This window comes from Quercus suber, unplaced genomic scaffold (assembly GCF_002906115.3).
Source record: "Quercus suber isolate HL8 unplaced genomic scaffold, Cork oak 2.0 scaffold_82, whole genome shotgun sequence".
NCBI lineage: Eukaryota > Viridiplantae > Streptophyta > Magnoliopsida > Fagales > Fagaceae > Quercus > Quercus suber.
In genome coordinates, this window is record NW_027069547.1 from 1,330,089 (window position 1) to 1,351,339 (window position 21,251).

Consider the following 21,251-nt stretch of genomic DNA (forward strand, 5'->3'; position numbering starts at 1 on the left):
ACAAAATTAATTTTGGAGTAATGCTATGTCCACGATATTTTTACAATAAATCTTATGCAAAAAGGTGTTATTGGTGGGTAAAAAAATAGTATTAGTATTTGGCCTAAATTAGAATAAGTAATAGCTTACTACATTAGATTTGTTGTAAAATTATTGTGAAAATATTGTGAATGTAGTAACACTATTCTTGTTTTTGTTGAACCCAAATTTTTGTAATTCTCAAGTTAGTTTGTTCAAAATTTTTATTATGGTAGTCATAATAGGTTAGTTTAGCATATAATATTTTTTTGGCAAGTATATATATACATTTTTTTGCAAGTTAGGGTGGTCCTGTGACCACCCTGGCTTGCATGTAGAGCCACCACTACCGGTTAATATATGTCCTTATAACACACATTAATCATTCATTTTATAAAACTTTTTATGAGAATTTGAAAAAACTGTCAAAAATGTTAGTCACTTTTTCACAAAAAAATTCATAAAATGATTTACTAACCTATGCCTTAAGGCATACCTTAGCAAAACCCTATTTTTTTATAGTGTGAATTTTATTGCCTCAGCTTTCCTTTTTGGTCAAAGGGCAAAAAAAAAGGGTAAAAAAAAAAAAAAACTGTCTTCCACACAGTGGGAGATCTTAGGTCAATGGTCTGCTGGCATTTTTATTATACCTAGGGCTTACATATGTCAATGTAGTGGTACAGTAGGTTAGAGCTAAAGGGATCATTTTCTTGAACGAGGTGTTAGGTCGAGGCAGCTACATTTTACCAACTAAAGGACCTTCATAACAAGCATTGAATGGATTAGTTTTGGTGGTTGTACTTGAGAACCCTACCCCCTCGAAAATCATCAAGATAAGTATCTTGGTGCTTAATATCTAAAAGCTAACATATTGAATGGCAGCATATGGAACCCAAAAATACCAAAATGCAGAGAGAGAGATTGTTTTATAAGTGATGTTACGAACGTTACAAATTTTATTACATAAATTTTACAAAACGATATGTTATTAAGCATGAAAAAAGTAACTCAAAAATTTATTAATTATTCATTTGTTTAAATGGCACCCAGCATAATTCTTATAGTTGACCCATCAATTTATAAGTATTTTGTAAAAAAAATCTATAATAGTTATAGCATTTTTCTTATTTTGTACTCTCTGTGTTTTTCAACACATTCTAGCTGGACTGTGACGCATGGATTTTGATGGCGTAGTAAATACTACAAAATTCTGGTAGGCCAATGGCTAGGCACCCTGGATTCCAATGGTGTGCTTACCAAGAATACTTCTATCATTCTATGGCTTTTGTTAAATAATCGAATGTCATGATATCCTATCCTAAAATAAAATATATATCTAGTTGATATACATGCATTATTTTATTTTATTTTATTTTTTTTGAGAATATACATGCATTATATTCTAATCTATATATATATATATATATAGATTATAATGCATATCTTTGACTGATCTCCAAAAAAAGAAAAGTAAAATAAAGTGATCGGTCTTTTTAGCTATGTACAAGAAGAAGTTTAACATAAAGTTTAACATTGAAGTTAGATTTTTGTCCCCCTCTGAATAATACTTTCCATTAAAAGAGAGCATAGAAATTATACAAGAAGGTAAAGAATCCATGCATCTAATTAACTATGGGGTCTCTAGACAAAAATCATGTATACAGAATATGGAGATATTTATCTAAAGATCAAACAAAAGGGTCCATGTTATCGGCTATAAAATTAGTCTCTCTAAATTTATGAGTTACAAATCTTTATGTGAAAAGAATTTAGAGTCTATTTAGTTTTTGGATTTTAGCATATCTTCAATAGCGGAGTATGGAGATATTGGGATACTTTGAAGTGGTGAGATCACAATCATGAATCGCTCATATTAATTAATTAATTAAGTTGAATATTTACGGATGCTTAAGAGTCATAATTGCATCTAGACACGGTTATATATGTATGCAATGGAGATGATCCTTTTACTACTATTCATATGTGTGTTTTTGTGTGCGCTTTTTTTTTTTAGTCTCATTTTCCTTTAGTACAATTACACTTTTATAAAACTTAATTTTAAACAAAATAACCTTAAAAACAAAAAGAGTTATAACAAAAGAACTGGACTTTTCTATTTGATTAGATTGGTAAATTTTTTTTTTTTTAAATCTTTAGATAAAGAATTTGGGATGCAATCCATTTTCCCAAAAAATAAATTCATTGATATTTTGGGGGAAAAAAAAATCTATATTTATAAACATAAAAACAAGAGTTATAACAAAACAATTAAACTCTATAGTTTTAATTGTTTCAATTGGTAAAATTTCTTATTTTTAAATAAAAAATTTGGGATGCAGTATACTTACCCTAAAAATAAATCCATTGAATTTTGATGTTTTGAAAAAAAAAAAAAAAAAATCTATATTTATAAAACCGATTCTGACCAAAGATTTTCCCCAAAAAGAGAAAAAAAAGATTCTGACCAAAAATAAGTACACCAAACCCATAAAACCTCTTGTGGACCCCACTCTGACACAGTCAAACTAGATATAGATTATAGATAGGAATATGGATAGTGTCCTTTCAGGGGGGAAAAAATTATAAGAAGATAGAAATTTATGAAAAGAAAATCACCCAATATTATATTGTGAGACACTCAGCTAGGCTATCTTTGTAATTTGCTTTCCTAAAAAAGAAAGCAAAACATGGCCCACTTTGCAACAAACCTCACACAATGTTCTGAACCACTAGCTGCAAAGTTAAGTTCCAAAGCAACATAATCCAAGAAAAAATAAAAATGAGAGAAAAGGAAGACAAAAACAAAGTGGATGAAATTTTCAATTTCTGATTTCACACGTCTATAAAGAATCACATTATTAGTTAGTTTTCACGTGTATACATATAAATATCCCACTTAATGCGCACGTATATGTTTCTTGAAAGCATTTTCCTCTGTTCAAGTTGTTGTGGCCTCCACTGTCAAACTCCCTAGATTTACCTAGTAAACCTCAAACCTCACTTTGATACTCACATTTCCATTGGTAATGGTTTCCTCAACCATTTGAATATTATAGAGCTCAGATCTTGAAGTGTGGATATATTCTGAACATGGGTTCTCAGATTTGGCTGTTGGGGCTGTGCTTTTTAATGTGTGTGTTCAGTTTCATTTCTGTGAGCTCAAAGGCTCTGGTTGGAGATGGGACTGTTTTCATTGATGGGAAAGCAGCCATTGGGAGGATTGATGATGATTTTGTTTGTGCAACATTGGATTGGTGGCCCCCTGAGAAATGTGACTATGGGACATGCAGCTGGGGTCATGCTTCTCTGCTCAATCTGGTATATTAATTTCGCTTAGGTACTTTTTTTTTTTAAATATATAAAAATATTTGTATAGCTAGTTATGGTTGTTCATTGATAGTTGCAGGGAGTTGAAAGCATTAATTTTGTCATGGTTCGTGGTCATGTTTAATTTCTATATTTGTTTGATATGGGGAATACATGATTATAAGTATAATGCTTGCCCATTAATTTGATGATGAGACCATTTCTTTTCCTTAATATGTGTGTGTGTGTGTGTACATTTCAAAACTGGTATTTTCAATTTTAATTCAAGACTATGATAATGTGATACAGAAATGTTCATTTTTTCATTTGAGCAAACAATTAGAAACATGTTCTTATTGAATTCGAAAGGATAATATGTCATATTGATTAACTGTTTAAAATTTGTTCAATCATTCTCATGTGCAGGATCTTGGCAACAATATCCTATTAAATGCAATAAAAGGTGAGAATACCATAATAACAGGATTTTCTCTTGATTATGTGTAATTTGCTTTCTCTTATGTTTTCATTGGAGTCTAAATTTTCCATTATCAATCATGGTGCAGCTTTTTCACCCTTGAAACTTAGACTGGGTGGCACTTTGCAAGACAAGGTCATATATGATACTCCTGATGATCGGCAACCTTGTGTTCCTTTTGCTAACAAGTCATCAGAGATGTTTGGTTTTACTCAGGGTTGCCTACCCATGAATAGATGGGATGAATTAAACACCCTCTTCAAAAAAGCTGGGTAAGAAGAATTTTTACTTCTTGTTTGCCTTCAAAATTTTATCTTTACTAGTTAAACAGCCTCAGATTCGTTGGTCTATTTCAGGGCTAAGATTATATTTGGGTTAAATGCTCTCTATGGACGATCTATACAGTCTGATGGGTCTGCTGTAGGAGCTTGGAACTACACTAATGCTGAATCTCTTATACGCTATACTGTCGGAAAGAACTTCACTATCCACGGTTGGGAGCTCGGTAAGAATAATATTTCTTGTTAATGGCACTTAAATGGCAAGAGTTATAGAATGATACAAGGAAATGTGCATCCCCCTCCCCACAAGACCTCGTCTTTCCTTCATTCGTTACTACTACTTCAAACTTGTTATATCCATCTTCAATTCGATTACTTATTCTACAAACGTGATGCAAGATGCTAAAACTTAATGAAGTGATGAAATTATATTGATGTATTGTTGTGTATGTGTGGTTTTTTTTCCCCCCTTAAAAATTGAGCTCATAAAATTTCCAGGTTTAATTCTAAGCAGAAAATTCTCTTTTAAGTATCTCTTTTGCCAGTAATTTACGAATATATAATGAATCTCTTTGCTGTTCAGGAAATGAATTGAGTGGGAATGGAGTGGGAACAAGAGTTGCAGCAGATCAGTATGCCTTAGACACTGTTGCATTGCAGCGCATAGTCCAAAATATTTACAAGGAGATTGAACCCAAGCCAATAATAATTGCACCAGGAGGATTCTTTGATGCAAACTGGTTCAAAGAATTCTTAAATAAGACATCGAAATCTTTGGATGTTGTCACCCACCACATATATAATCTGGGGCCAGGTATCTTTGAATGAGCAAACTGAACATTCATTCATTTCTTAATCCTGCAGTTATTTTGAAGAATTTATCATCTAAAATTGTAGGAGTTGATCAGCACCTTGTTGAAAAGATTCTTGATCCATCCTATCTTGATGGTGAGGCTAACACATTTAGGAGCCTCCATAACATAGTCAGGAGTTCTGAAACTTCAGCAGTTGCATGGGTTGGTGAGGCCGGAGGGGCTTACAACAGTGGCCATAATCTTGTCACTAATGCCTTTGTGTTTAGTTTCTGGTAACTAAGCTATAATCTACAATTAGAATATCAGGTTTTCTGTCTTTGATTCTAGCTCAAATAAAGTTATTTTGAATGCAATAATCAGGTATTTGGATCAGCTTGGAATGGCATCCTCTTATGACACAAAAACATATTGCAGACAGACGTTCATTGGTGGGAACTATGGTTTACTCAACACCACTACCTTTGAACCAAATCCGGACTACTACAGGTTTGTGAACTTTATAAGCTATACTATGACACAGCTAGAACCCACAAAATCAGAAACAATATGTTTAATATCACCAGAGAGCAAGGGGGGGGGGGGGGGGGTTTTTTTTTTCTTTAAGAACTTATTATAATTCCTGCTCTGAAATTCTGAAACATACATAATAGATCTTTGAAAGCGTCATTAATCACCTTGATGCAGATATTAGATTAAAATTTTGTTGCAATTAACTGTTAAAGAAATTTGGCTTTACCATGTTGCTAAAACAGAGGACAAAATAAATAGAAAAGAAATACGGGAATTATAAGTAGTCAGCATATTTAGATAAATGATAAAGTTGGCAGCATAAACAAAGATGGATTTATGAATGAGAAATACAAATCCAGAGATGAGATTTACGCCTGGTTCTTTAGTGATAATCAAATCCAGAGATGAGATTTTGTGCTTGATACACTGCTTTGTTTATTACAGTGCTCTTCTTTGGCACCGATTAATGGGAAACAATGTTCTGTCAACGAGCTTTTCTGGAACGAAGAAAATACGTGCTTATGCCCACTGTGCAAAACATTCTGTATGTACCATCCCTATTCAATTATCAAAACAGGTATATATCCTCTTTTTTGATCTGACCAGGTTCTTCATCATGCAGAAGGGATTCACATTATTATTAATCAACTTAGACAACAGCACCACTATTCAGGTCAAAGTAGCCTTCAATCGTACTTCAAGTTCGCGACATAAACACAAGTTTCATAGAAAACATATTCGGCTGCCTCAAGGTTATAAAAGTGAAAATGATAGAGAGGAATACCATCTTACAGCAAAAGATAGGAATTTACACAGTCAAACCATGCTGCTAAATGGGAAAATTTTAACTGTAAATTCATCCGGGGACATACCTCCATTGGAGCCTTCATATGCAAATTCATCAAGCCCAATATCGGTAGCTCCTTTCTCCATTGTATTTGCTCACATACCAAATGTTGTCCCCCCTGCTTGCAGGTAGGAGGCTAGATAGAACTAAAATTGGTTCGATATAGTCTAATAAGAGACTGAATACTAAGGCAACGATTTCATTCTTTTTCCGTCATCAAGAGCAATCTTTTTTAGAAATTGCTTTTAATTAACACAAAAATTTTCTTCTTTTCTCTACTTTTTTAAATTCATAAAGTCACTATAATGGTCAAATGTACAACAATGTTGTGCTGCTCATCGTATGCATCATACAGCAGATATCCACATGAACAAAGCATATTAGTGAAATGTTGCTTCACCAGTAGGTTGAGAGAGAGAGAGGCAGAGAGAGAGAGAGAGAGAGAGAGAGAGATACTTTGTGGTGCCTGTTATCATTCTCAATAGCCAATAGAAGCATCAGTACAAGTGGAATTCTTGCAATTCAAATTCTTTCGTGTTGAAATACATGTTTGACACTTTGGTGGCCAACCAAAGAAAGTCAAAATATACAACACTGTTACATATGATTGAACCAAATACATTGGGAGTATACACATGCTATCTTTCCTATGTCGTTACGCAACTAAAATTTGACCCAATTAGGGATGAGTCGATATCCACTAAATGCTGTTGAACAAATCAAATTAGTATTACATTGAGTTGACTTTCCTTTAAATTGGATACTTCATTAAGAATAAGAAATCCAAAGAACAAGAACAAGGTCAATCTGTCTCTGAAAAGGTTTGAGGCCTACTGCTGGCGAACACCAACCATACAAGTGTTCCAGTTAAGTAGAAGAAGATTGATGGTGCAAATAATGATATCTACATAAATACAGTAACGAATTAGAAACTGTACATTGTGGTGGAAATGTGAAAGGTATGAGCCAAAAATAAAGGAAAAACTAGAGTGACAGTATCTTGAACTTACACTCCAAGAATGAGTTGAATCAAGAAGATAACCGGTGAGGGCTACACCTACAATGCCAGGTACTGCTCCCACTGTGTTGGTGATACCCTGAATGGAGAATTTTCAGGAAAGCACTTCTCAAATGATCCATGATTGAATTCGGAAAGGTTTTAATCGTATTTGGTTAAAAACATTTCTGAATTTGGCTGAAAAAATTTAGAAGAGATACAGAAGGTATATGCTTTAACTTAAGAGCATGCATAAGCATTGTACGGAAACCAGTTCCATGCTTTTGGCCCACTGTTCAAATGTATTCAAAACAATTCAGGGAATTAGTCTACCCTGGGATTCCAACATATGACGTTATGGCTTTGAACAACAGCTTAAGCTAATAAAGCCAAAACTGGGATTAAATATGTCTGGAAGATTCAACAAACTTTACACAAATAATCATAGACTTGTCATGGTACTATTTTGATCAATAGTTTGTCATGGTTGTTGTAATACTTTATAACATAGCTATAATTTCTGCAATTACTAATTGATTGTCAGAGCAAACTATGTGCACAAGATGGTTGGGTGCTAGAACTAGGTAAAACGAGCAATGTTCCATTATGAATGTGATGAGCTTCCAGAATGAGGTTGATAAGTTGGAACATTAAATATGACACATTGATGCAGGAATAAAGCTCATATCCTTTTCTGCACCCAAAAAGGGGGAAAAGAAACCTATTACCTTTATAGATGGTATGCCATTAATGAAATGATCATAATGGTAATATGCAATGGATAACAAAGATAATACAAGAACCATAGACTGACTGGAGATTAGGCAGGGAAGAGCTCTTAACATCTGAACACTTATAGAACAATACCTAATAAGAACAACTACTAAAACGGATAGAAGCTTGGAAACTGTAATATTACATACCAATAGTATACTCGCATATTCGGGTGAGATATCTTGATGAGTACAGTAAAGTCCTGTTCCAATTATTGAATTAATAGTCTATATCGAGGACATTTAGCTCCAATATCTATTGCGTTACATAATAAATTTAGATTGTAAAGTACCTGAAAGGGCAAAGCTTGAAAGGGCTAAGCCACCAGTGAGAAGCCCCACAATTTCCCAAGGCGGCAATCCTAGATCCAGAGAGGAAAGAGTCATGCAAATTGCAGGTGACAAAAAGGCAATTGATTGGCAAATCTTTCGTACCTATGTGAATGGAAGTAAGTAAAAAAAAAAAATGTTAAGAATCAAAATTTTTTCAAAAGCCAAAAAAGACAAGGCCAAAAATGGCTTGGGGACACTCTTTGTTTTTATCTCACATCACATGACACTTTATCCTCAGCTTTGGCCGTGGATTTAGAATTTTCCTAATATTACAAGCAACAGTAAATTATCATGGCAACAAACTTAACTAAAAAATTCCACATCTAAAGAAAAAATTATATTAGTAACCATAGCATAAGCAAACATATCAATGTAAGAGATTTTTCTTTTTGGCTAACTGCAAAAACGCATAAAAGAACAACCAAGCCTTAGTCCCAAATTTTAAGATTAGCTATGAGTCCTCAACAAATTAATCAAGGTTGACCACATGTATTTTTTCACCTAGGGAGTGCGTGTATTTGTAGTGGATCCATTCATGATAGGATGATTAAATTTTATGTTGGTTGTCAACCTACCATAATTCTCCCTTTTTTTTGGGTTTGGGACTGGTTGTGAACAAATCATATGACACTAAGCCCAAAAACAGGCAAAGTTTACAAAAACTTATAATCAATGAAAATGATTTATAATTTCTTTTTTGATAAATCAATAGTTGGAGATGGGAGGATTTAAATCTTGGATGTCATTGTTGGAAGCACCAGGAGGCGCTAGTTGAGCTACAAGGCTCTTGAAATTATTTAAACTTTCACAAGACCATCATGACTAATATAGGGGAAAAGAAGTGATGGTTCATTGTATCTGCATACCGTAGTGGTTTCCACTCCATTGGCAATTAATTGGTCAGCAACTTGTGTTGCGATGCTAGTCACAAAGATTGAAGCTAGTGGAGGAAGGATAGAAACCTGAAATGGAGTATATATAAAGCAAATAAGAACATAATAAATTATTATTATTATTATTATTATTTATTGGTGTTGTTGGTGGTGGTGGTAACTGGTAAGTTACATGTGCACCAGTGGATTTTGAGCTCACAACCTTACTACAATCCATCCATTCTTCTGGGAGGAGGAAATACCATCCAACATAGAGTTCATTGTTCAAATAAGAACATAAATTCTTCACATATTGGTTATGCTCGCATGATCAAATAAACGATATTCATATGACTTTCATACATGAATACAAATCTTTTGTCTTACTTTTGTGTACCACTTTATGCTCCACTAATTACAACTTGCCATGTATTCATTTGTCTTTCTTTATAAACACATGGCATACCATGATTAGTGAAGCATAAAGTGAAACAAAAAAGGTGGGATAGAGAATTTGTATTCTTCATACACATAGTAAGGAAATGCTATTCAAAGTAGGAGTACTTAAGCAAACATTAAGATGCTTATGTTAAATTCTAATTGTAACATGATATTTCAAAATGTTTCTTTTGTTGCCACAGCTAGGAATGTAATTCCAAATTTATTAATCAACCATTTAGAGGATGTGTGACAGACTGGTTTTTGAACCGAGAGTTGAGAGGAAAATTGATTGGACCTAACCTAATCATTTTCAGGTAGCAAATTGATCCCTATGCCCCAGCCCATACTCCCTTTCCGCATTGCTTGTTCCTTTCTTTTTCTTTTTTTATACAAGATAGAAATTATACTTTAGCCTAATTTAAGTGTATATGTATGTGAAACTTCTTCCTGGAAACTTGAATTCCGACCTTTACCCCCCATCCCATAAAAACTTTGTACCTGTGGAATGACTATCATGAAAAGGGTGGAGGTGGTGTTTGTTCCTCTCTGGTATGTTGTTATGATCTGAGTGCTAGATAAATTATTTGAATTTAGTTTAATGATAAAATAAGGCTTACTAGATAGATCAATATTGTTATTTTTTTGTAATCAAATTAATTCGTATGTTTTAGGATAGGATTAGTTCTTATATTTTAGGATTGTTTGATGAGGCTATCTCATCTAGGCTATTTATGTAAGTTAAATGCATTAATGAGAATTATGCAGAAAATTAACCCAAAAAGTCTATCATCCCTCTCAAGTTCAGGAGGCTAGTTACCTCAAATTGTCTAAGTTATCTTTTATTTTTCCAGTTCACAACATATGTTCTACAATACGTTGTATCACAAATCACACATGCAGATGTATAAAGATTTCAGAAATTTGATAACTTTTCCTTCACGTGATCTCATGAGATACCTTTATACTTAGGTTTTCAAGTTCTATGAGCAACAAGCAACATTTTATATGAATGTATTAGAACGCATTATTCTGCACCAGTATTATGGTAAGCAAAACAATTTTGATCAGCCAGCTCCATACGCCAGCTTAAAGAAACAGATCATTGCTTTTACCTTACCTAGAAATTGAAGAAGCTAATTTAGACATAATCCCAACTTCATAGCAACAGAAGCAAATACAAAACTTCCCCCCCCCACAGAAAAAACAACTTTCAAACAATGATGTTTCTCTAATTAGCTTTTAATAGAACATTTTATTTCATTTACGTAGCATCTAGTGTATAATTTATTAATTTCATTTGAAGTGTTCAATACATATTTCTACGAATATCCAGAAAATTAAAATAAACAAAAAAACATACACACATATATATAAAAGGCTTACCCATGCAGCTTCTGTTAAATTTAAGTTCAGCTCCTCACTGCATGGCATAAAACAGAAACTTAAATTCTTTGCCATTATATAAATATGACAAAAGAAAGTGTATTATTGCAGATGGTAAATGTTTTGAATTTATGAGAAGCATTAAAAAAACTTAAGAAACAAAAGAAAAAAACGTGTGGTAATAAAATATAACAGCCTAATCCTTTCAGAAAATTACTCATTGATACTTCATCAGGATAACAGAAGTTCACACAAGTAATTATCAGTTTTTTGATAAGTATATAACCCAGTACTGCTGGTGTATACTGGAGCGGCTACAGTGTCAAGAGAAGTTACAGCAATCAATAAAATCTAACAAAGTAGAATAATGCTCTTGGTTTTTTCAAAAAAAAAAAAAAGTAGAATAAGGATGATGCGGTAATACTGCCATGCCATCCAATCAAACAGCACTTGGGAGAGGAGCATCTTAAGCTCCGTCAAAGTCCTCTCTACACCTTCAAGTGCTCTAGTGTTATGCCCCTTCAAATAGTCCACATAAGGCACAAAGGGACAGCACCCCAAATAAAACCACTGTCGTACCTAGCAAAACTCTCTTTCCAACATCCCACAAACCTATGACTCAATTTGGCATTTCCCATGCACCCGGAATAATCAGAAGACAAGTGTCCTAGTTCTCTAGAGTACTCACAGTGCAGAAATGAGTGATCAACACTCTCCCCAGACTTCTTACACAAATAGCACCATTCAACAACTATTAACTTATGGAATCCAATCTAAGTATTTTCACCAAAGCCACAGTCCAAGTAAAGAATGCTACCTTAAGTGGAACTTTGGCCTTCCAAATACTCTTCCAAGAAAATAAAAGTACTTCCCTAGGATAAAAAAACCTTATAAAACAATTTCATATTGCACCAATTTAAATATTTTAAAGTATCAAGTTATAGAACGGATAGAGGTGTAGGTATAAACAATGTACACTACTCAATATTTTTTTATTAGATGCGAGTTTAGACAAATCCCACCATTGATTATATTTTCTTTTTATAGATGTCAAAGATCAACAACTATATCATCAATAAAATGTTCATTTCAAGTCTTTGTACATTATTATGCATAAAAGATGAGTTTATGAATCAAATAGTAAATAACATTCAATTGGCACAAATTTGACATGTGTGTTAAGGGCATAAAGAACATTTAATCTAATGGTGAGATTTTCAAAATATTAATTCAATAAAAAATTATCAGGTGGTGTCATATTGCCTAAAGTTACATTAGCTATAACTTGATTTGGACCCTATATACATAGAAACAATTAGAACTAAAAGGAACTTCAGGACTCTCTATACATAAGAAACCATTAGAACTAAAAGGCAATTTGAAGTACCATGCTTGCTTAGCATTAATGCATTGATGCAGGACAACCAGAACAATTGAACAAGAAAATAAAAGGAAATGACCTAAGAGTTAGCACCTAGACTTAGCATGGAATGAGCACCAAGCGAGAAAACTACTAGGAGTTAGTAAGTAGGGTGGAACTGGAGTCAGCACTAGACTAAATAAACCAAAATTCAATTTTTTTCTTTCATCAAAATATCAACTATTCCTAAAAGCAGTACAATAGGTTGCTTATCTAGGGAAAACTAAACCCTAGTTCTAATTGGTATAGGAAACCCTAATTTCTTTATTACAAAAATAAACTTGCTTCCAAATATTAAAATACTAATAGCCTAATAAACTACTAGGACCTAAGACATAAAAATACAATAAACTTGTTAACATAAATAATACTAAATAAAAATCTTCTTGAATCTCCTGCATCATGCACACTTTTAAAAACCTTAAGTATTTATGGCTGAGAATGAAGTAAAAAAAAAAAAAATTCTCATTTGCACTATATCTATCACTTTGATGAGCTTGATTACATTTGTACCATAAATTCCAAGAGACAATTGGTGACATGTTAACTACAAAGCTAGAGAACACATTATTCTTTTCAAATCTAGATAAATTTGTGAAGCCTTTCTCTAAGATGATTTCATATTACTTGGATGGGGAGGGTTTAATAACACCTCGTCCCCATTATAGAGCTAGAAAACGCATTTTTTTTTTCAAATTTAGATAAATTTGCCAAGCCTTTCTCTAAGATGATTCCATATTACCTAGACTGGGAGGGTTTAAAAATACCTCTTGTTCCTATTACAGAGATAGAGAACACATTATTCTTTTCAAATCTAGATAAATTATCCAAGTTTTTCTCTCAGACGATTTCATATTATTTGGATAATATCTTCCAGGCTTTAAGCACTTGGGTAATTATAGGGACAAGAACTCAGCAAACAAAAGAAAATAAATAAATAAAAAACATAGGAACAAGAGGTGTTATTAAACCCTTCCCCCTACCCTGGTCTCCAAAAAATATTAGAAAAAAAAAAAAAAAAAAAAAGGAAAAGGAAGAAAGAATAGTATACAAAGAAGTGTACTTACAAAAAAAAAAGTATGCACAGAAGTGTATTACAAATCCATCATTTCTCGTTGACTGGTTCAACAACTTCAGCATTCTAATTTCAAATTAAGCTTAAATTAGGATGAATCATGACCCTTCATGTCATCCTGCATTTCCCATGTTGACACAATGTGACATGTGTAAGGGTATGGCATTTGGACACCCAAAATGGTAGAAAATCTTGAGAAATAGAAGAATCAAAACACTTGGATACCTACCCAAATGCATGTAACATAGAGGTGATGTCAATGACTTCTACAGGAAAAAAAGTATTTATACGATAGTTCTTATTTGCAAATGTTGTTCTATTAGATTTTCTTTAAAACAACTTTTTAACAATATAGAATGGATAAACAATGTCCAATGAAGGAAACAAAAGAAACAGGTAAGGTGATGCAGAGTGTCTCAAAGCACTACTCCTAGAAATAGCCAAAAGTAAGGTCAATAAGCCAGTAAATAGTTGCAATTTACCTAAAATATGTAGGAAGCCAAGACATACAAGTATAGTGACCCCAGCTTCCACAAAAATGAGTATATATCATCGCCCATACAGCTTGACTTTGGAAAAATGACTTCCATGGTATTTCCTGTTATACAAGATCCAAAAGAAAACCAAGGGTAATTACATGAGTTGTCTGAAGAGTTATGAACAGACGCTAAACCAATAAAATAAAAGTTACCCAATATATGAATAAGAATTTTACTGTCTTTCTTCATATAAGTCAAAGAAAAGTTATTCATACAATTTAAAAATTCATGTGAAATGCAAAAAGAAGAATTGCTATTGTCAAAAGATGACCTGAGACACTAATTGCTGAATGACAAAGTATGACCTAAAATAACGCTTGTATTAAACACGGGGTGATGTCCATATCAGTTGTTATAATGTCTAAAAGGTTGTATTCAGTGCACAAAACTACTGCTTTTAAGGAGTCTAGGAGACAAAGTATGACCTAAAGTAACATCTGCACTAAACACTAGATGATGTCAATATCGGTTGTTTTAATGTCTAAGAAGGTTATAAAAAAATTAAAATATAAAAAAAAAGAGTCTAAAAAGGCTGTATCCAGCACATAAAACACCCACTTTAGTGGAGTCTTAGGAGAAATGGTGGGTAAGCAGTCTTACCCCCACTTTTTGGAGAGGCTGATTACACATACAGAGAATTAGTTTTGCTTTATAACAATTAAATAATAGATCTCTAGTTTTTGAGAAATGGTCTTCTGACCAAATGGCATCTCCTCTCTTCACGAGCAAAAGGTTCAATATAGTCAGATATGCAGTGTGTTAGATTGACATATACTGACCGTATCTGGCATAGCATATCAGAATCATGGTTTTTAAGGATTGCACTGAAAATGCTAATTGAGATGGTTGCCATTGACCCAGTAATTTAAAAGTCACTGACCCAGGAAATATCTCTAACCTCTTTTAGAGTCCACAAAAAGAATAGAATAAAGAATACCAAAGAAGGAAAAGAAAAAAAAAATGCTTCATACCTTCAATGAGCCACCTAACTCTCTTAGAGATGTATTCTCCGTTTGTGTCCTAGTGGTGGACTGGGACCCTGATAGGTATTTAAAAGAAGGGGAAAAAAAAAAACACTCATGCAATGTGGGAGATGAACTTAAGAAAATATAAGCAATGATATAACAGCAAACATTGTTGTAGGAAAGTATATACTTTCCATCTTAGTGAAGACAAAATCAAGGCATTTGATTATTGGAGAAAATCATGGGATTAGAATCAATCAAGAAATTGATTGCCAAAGAAAATTGTAGGATTGCAGCAATTAATTCAAAATTGTGATCGTAGTGTATATAATTCCCATTATAAAAATGGGTTCTATTGTAATGATTCATCATCCAAGTGAATGAAGAAAATGTAACCCTTTGGTTCTTGTTCTGTGGATGCAAGCCTTGTGGCTGAACCACATAATACTCTCATGTCTTTCTCTATTCATTTACCTCTATGGTTATTGATGAAAGCACAAGGAATAAAAAATTATGGATCGGTATGAGTACGAGCAGCCAGAGTTATATTTATTATAATAGCAATAATATCTAACAAGTCCATTTAAGTATTGTGCAAAATACCATTAAATATTAGTGTACTTATCCAAAAAAACTAAGTGTGAAGGAATAAAAATGATGATAGTATATGGTGGCATACATGAAAAGGTATTCGTAGTTCTCATGGCAACTGCACTAGCAACCTTGGTGATGAAAGGTTTTGGCAGTGGTGGGAGCGGCAGGGGCAATTACATGGTAGTTAAAACGGTGCTAGTCATAGCAAAAGTTAAGAAAAGATAACAAAGGGATTCTGTAAAGATGATAGTGTTCATATAGTGGTTGGAAAGTGGGTGGCTGGGGCAATGTGTTAGTAGTGGAGGTGATGGTGGAAGCAGAAATGAAGTCATTACTGATTAACTGAAAACCTAAACAGGGTAAGTAACAAGGATTATGAGAAATTCTCATAATAAATTCTTACTTCTGAAAATCATGAAAGTGTAACGTAGACATTTAAATAGCTTATTCTCTGAGATACTTAGCAAGTATTACAGGTGGCATGACCAACAACAGTTTTGCATGAAATGATTAGAATGCATAACAGCGTATGATGCATTTGCAATATACTATGCCCTTAGTTCTGATTAACCAGTCTACTTCTTGTCATCTATATGGAAAACAATAAGCTTATTCACGCATGCAAGCACATGTGTGCGCGCACACATACACACACAGTGTATGATGCATTTGCAATATACTATGCCCTTAGTTCTGATTAACCAGTCTACTTCATTTCATCTATATGGAAAACAATCAGCTTATTCATGCACACACATATATCACAAATGATAAAGAATAAATAAAGCCCAAAAAAAAAAAAAAAAAGGATCTAGAGCTCACATGAAATGGGTTCAGCAGTGAATGAAGCATTTCCTTCTTTAAGAAATTGAAACCCCAGAAACCTTCATAATTTGTGGCAATAAAAATGGTACAAAGTCACACTTTATTCAAATCAACATATTAAAAAAAAAAACCTACAACACTAATTCAAGAATTCAACCAAGCAAGTGCGTTATAGTAAGACAGAGGAATATAATTTGTTTTGTTTCAAATGAACAAATATTTATTTTCTTAATGTATAACTAATAAGTTCCTTACACTAAATTAGAAGCAGGTAAATGGAATGGTTTCTTAGTTTAGAAGAGCTACTTACCAGGTTAGTCCAAGAAGGCCAAATATGTAAAAGACTGATCCCCAACCAATATTTTGGATAAGAGGAGGAGCCAAAAGAAGCCTGCAGGTTTTTACTATATTAGAATCAACCAATAAACAAAACCTAAGCATTCAGTTAACTTAACAAAAGAGTGAACAATGAATATATATATATATGTATATGTTTGCTACACTTGGCAAACCTAACCTAATTTAAGGTAAGCTCAAGCGTGCCTTTGTTTTGCTAGCACAGGATAAGTTTTAGCAGACAACTGATATAAAATTGTTGTTTTCCTGCTGAATTCAACTCATATTGAAATAAAGCAAAAACTGAAACTTCCCGGAAGCTCTTAAAATCATTAATGAGCCTTCAGCAATGAAAATAGATATTTTAAACACACTATTATTTGTAAAGAGAGATGAGGAACATGAAAGCAGACATTTTAAGAAGGTCGAATATTTCTTTTAGAACAATCAATGCCCAAAAAAACTTCTTGTTATTTCTAATCAACTCAAAGTTTAATGGCTTGCAATATTAGTTCTCAATAAGCAGGATTTTAATGTGGTCAAGTTTTGCTGTTTCATGCCAATTAGATCCATTATCAAACATTTACTTCAATACAGAGATGATTTCTTATCTATTATATGTAAATTCCAACAAAACATACCCTGCAACACTTCCCACACTCAGTCCACCAAAAACAAATCCTACAGCCCGTGACCGCTCTTCCAATGGTATTGTCCTGCATATGGTGTTGGAAAAATCCAATCAAGTGGAGAAAATAATTTATGCTAGCTCTTTGATAAGACATAACTTACAGTATAGAAAACACAATTCTGACAGCATAAGATACTATATGGTAGAACTCCAGAAACAAGATTTGAACCATATCATACACCCAAGTTCAACTTCACATAGAGTTGCCAAAACTAGCAACCAACTATTAACCCAATGAACTAGATGTACTAAAATTTCAAATTTTCTTGTCCAGTTTCCAACAAATTTCTCCACTCAATTCCATAAGATAATAAGATTTAGCTACCTAAATATGCTTATTAGTAAGGAACTCAGTCAGGAAATTAGAAGTGATAACCAGTAAAATAGCAAAGGAAACTCCAAGTAGAAAATTCACTGATAAGAGCAAATAATAGCAAGAAGAGAGATCATGTCTAAAAGTCATTTTTCAAATTAACATGCTGCCAGAACAATTTGGATCTCATACATGCCTGGCGATAAGATCAGTTGCAGCTGATGGGGAAACACCTTCTCCTATTCCGACCTAGATATAAAGAGGAACAGAAATGCTTAGTCATAAAATAGACTCAAAGTATCATGATAACTATTAGTGAGGGAGGGAGACAGAGAGATGACTACATTATCAAGTATTACTAAAAGGCATGGGCAGAGACAAGATAGGAGATGAACTTGAGCCATTTAATCAGACCAAGTGTTCATGACTACAAAAGAAATGCAAAGTAGTAAATGCTTAGCCTGGTTGGATTTTTTTTTTTTATTTTGGAGAAACAATAGAAGCTGTACTATAAAAGATTTGGAGGAATTTACATACCAATATTCTTGACAAGATTAATCCTGGCATAAATCCAGCAAGCAAAGGAACGAGAGCTGTAGCCAATGACCAAGTCAATACCCCAATCTCAAGAACTTTTCTGAACCAGAAAAAAGATAAAAGGTGAGATTGACAATGTATCACACTGCCTTATATGCCCCCAAAACAAAGAAAACATATTTCTGGTGTATGTAACATCTCAAATCATTTCTAACTCTTAAACAAAAAAATTGTTTGTTACCATGCTTTTACATGGATTGTCTTTCATGCTTTTGCAACAGTATAAACTCTGTTTACAGAACAAGAGCAACTTAAAGTTCTTTCTCATATTGTGGTCCTTAGGGGTTAAAAGTGAGATCCAGGAGAGTTAAACGGACAAGGAGGTTAATATTTGCACAGTCTGCAGCTGAGGCTAGCTGTCTATGTAAGTGCAATAGGGATGATGGTTAAATGAGAAGATTCCTCCAAGGTTAGAAATTAACCTCCCACCAAATATCTTGGCAAGCCAACCCCCAGGCAACTGACTCAATGCATAGCCCCAAAAGAATGATGATTGCACCAATCCAGCCACTGATGAATTCCACCCAAACTGGTGTGACATTGGAATTATAGCAATACTCAAGTTCACCTGTGCAAAAAATAAAATACAAAATGAATTAATTAAATCTCACAAACAACCTGTGAACCATTTGAAAAAAAATATTTTATTTTATCTCACAAACACAGACCTGCAAACCATTTGAACAAAATGGGTTTTTTTTTTTTTTTTCTAGAATAACAACTTATCCTTAGTCCTAAACTTTTGGGAACAGCTATGGATCCTCAACAAACTAAATAAAGACAGGCACATGTATTCTTTTTTGTCATTCTATTATATCAAAAGTCATACTCTGTAGTCTATATACCTCCTTAATTGACATGCCCTTTTTTATTACTTCTACTAGTGCTATTTTAGGTCATACTCTACCTTTTTTATTCAATTTTTTATAATCAACTCACTCTTCATTCCTTAATGTTATATTAATCACTCTTCACAGCGTAAAGCAAACAACCTCAGGCTACTCTCCTACATTTTTTCATCAACTAGGACCACCCATAATTTTAGGCAAAGTTCTTCATTTTGAATCATATCTTTCCCTATCATTCTAGTTAATCCACCTTAACATTCTTATTTCAATTACACTCATTTTAGTTTTTTCTTTTGTATGTCAAAAAAGAATAGAGCTAGAGTCACAACATTTTCACAACAAAGCCTAGGTGACAAGCTATTAATGGTAGGTAAAGTGATGTAAGTGTTAGCCTGGTAGGCTTAAATGAGAATCAGCAACATATTGCCACTTAATCTTTGTTGTAAAAATATTGTAGATGTAGCACTGCTCTACAAAAAAATTGCAGCCCTCATCAACATATTTTTTTATAAAAAAGTTTGTGTAGTGGAACATACTGAATATTGGTGGGCCAACCATGCAGCCATAAATAAAAACAAAAGAAAAGGAAAATTTTGATTGTATACAAGTAATACAACTTTCTTTTAAGTTCAATTTCAACAACAACCAAAAAAAAAAAAAAAAACACTATTTTTATTTATTACAAAAGGCAAATTACTTAATAAAATCAAACCCAAAATGATTTTAAGAAACCACATAATATTCAAATTACCATTTATCATCCTAGTAAACAAAACAGGAACCTCATTAGTCATTACAATCTTAAATTCACAAACCAAAAAAAAAAAAAAAAAAAAAAAGAATTACATTATAGTACCTTATCCATGTTGCAAATAACAAAGGCCAACGAGGTGGTTCCAATAAGTTTATATCTCTCGGGAATATTCTGCCACGGCGGCCAATCCCAATCAGAACCCACTTTGCCAGACCCGGTCTCCTCAGGACCCGAACCCGACTGGTCCAAATCATTGACTCTCAGTCCAGTGAGCACCCAGGAGTAACCTTGTCAGTCTCTTTGATATTTCTTTCTCTTTGATACTACAGAGAACCCGGAACTTCAAAGAAGGAAAGGAATGAATTGAGAGTGATGGAGTTTGTTGTTGAAGAAGAGTAGTGGGGTGTTCGTGGCGGTGAGAGTGAGGTTTTTTGAGAGTGAGAATGAAAGCAAGCGAAGTTGTCAGCTCCTCTGGGACTCGGTGTAAACATGGCCATTTTCAAAAGGGTGGTTTTGTGTGTAATCACTGAATCAGTTATGTAATTTTCGGTTGGTAGTGTTGGCGGTAAAGAAGAAGAAGAAGCAGAAGTGGAAGACGTATGGGCAAAGAACACTGGACCGGGTATGTTTGGGAGGACTTGAGTTGGCCACGCAAAAATGGGTTTGTGGCTTGGATTCAATTGGATGGGGTCTTTGGATCATTTGGTTCTTGTGGGGTACGTGTACTTTTTTTTTAGCCCACAACATGTGGGTCCTACTTTTGTTTATTAAGAACTTTAAAATCAATTTTTTTTTTTACCCAAAAAAAAATTCATTAATAGTTGTAAATAATAGGCAATAAAGTTGTATTTAGATTCGACTGACCATTAATTCGTTTTGGTCTAATTTTTTGAGGGATCCAATCAGTTTCAGTCATCCATTTTAAAAAATTCAAGTTTTGGTTCCTATCTGGTTTTTTTTTTTTTTTTTTTTTTTAATAGACCAAATCCAAAGATTATTTATTCACTAATTTCTAAATACGCTCATGTGCATGCTCTAAGTCTCTTCTATTTTTTAGGTAAATGTTGATAATTTGTATCTATTATAATTTAGAAATATATATATATATATATATATATATATATATATTCAAACAAATAAAAAGTATAAACTGTAGAGATAAGTGATAATTGTAATTTCTTTTTGAATGTGAATCTTAAATTTTAGAGTTTATTTAATTTAAAGAAGGCTGATTTTAGAA

General features: G+C 33.3%; 2 protein-coding genes across 2 annotated transcripts; one reads left to right on the top strand and one right to left on the bottom strand.

The window, feature by feature from the left end:
- Positions 1-2,783: 2,783 nt before the first annotated feature.
- On the top strand, positions 2,784-6,475 carry LOC112040761 (heparanase-like protein 3). The gene is made up of 9 exons (XM_024073662.2): positions 2,784-3,336; positions 3,751-3,787; positions 3,891-4,074; positions 4,159-4,307; positions 4,667-4,897; positions 4,981-5,170; positions 5,259-5,384; positions 5,853-5,952; positions 6,031-6,475. Exons 1-9 carry the CDS (start codon positions 3,109-3,111, stop codon positions 6,385-6,387), a joined length of 1,602 nt encoding a protein of 533 aa, XP_023929430.1. The 5' UTR covers positions 2,784-3,108; the 3' UTR covers positions 6,388-6,475.
- Positions 6,476-6,711: 236 nt separating this feature from the next.
- LOC112040760 (probable anion transporter 6, chloroplastic) lies at positions 6,712-20,510 on the bottom strand (the record flags this gene model as incomplete). Its single annotated transcript, XM_024073661.2, is given in 16 exon segments — positions 6,712-7,159; positions 7,266-7,352; positions 8,176-8,228; positions 8,319-8,460; positions 9,225-9,320; positions 11,055-11,091; positions 14,032-14,147; positions 15,060-15,127; positions 16,470-16,531; positions 16,783-16,863; positions 17,450-17,524; positions 18,009-18,061; positions 18,350-18,449; positions 18,832-18,977; positions 20,114-20,293; positions 20,295-20,510. Coding segments are annotated over 16 exon segments (1,614 nt in total), but the record flags the coding sequence as incomplete, so codon positions are not given.
- Between the last annotated feature and the right edge of the window lie 741 nt (positions 20,511-21,251).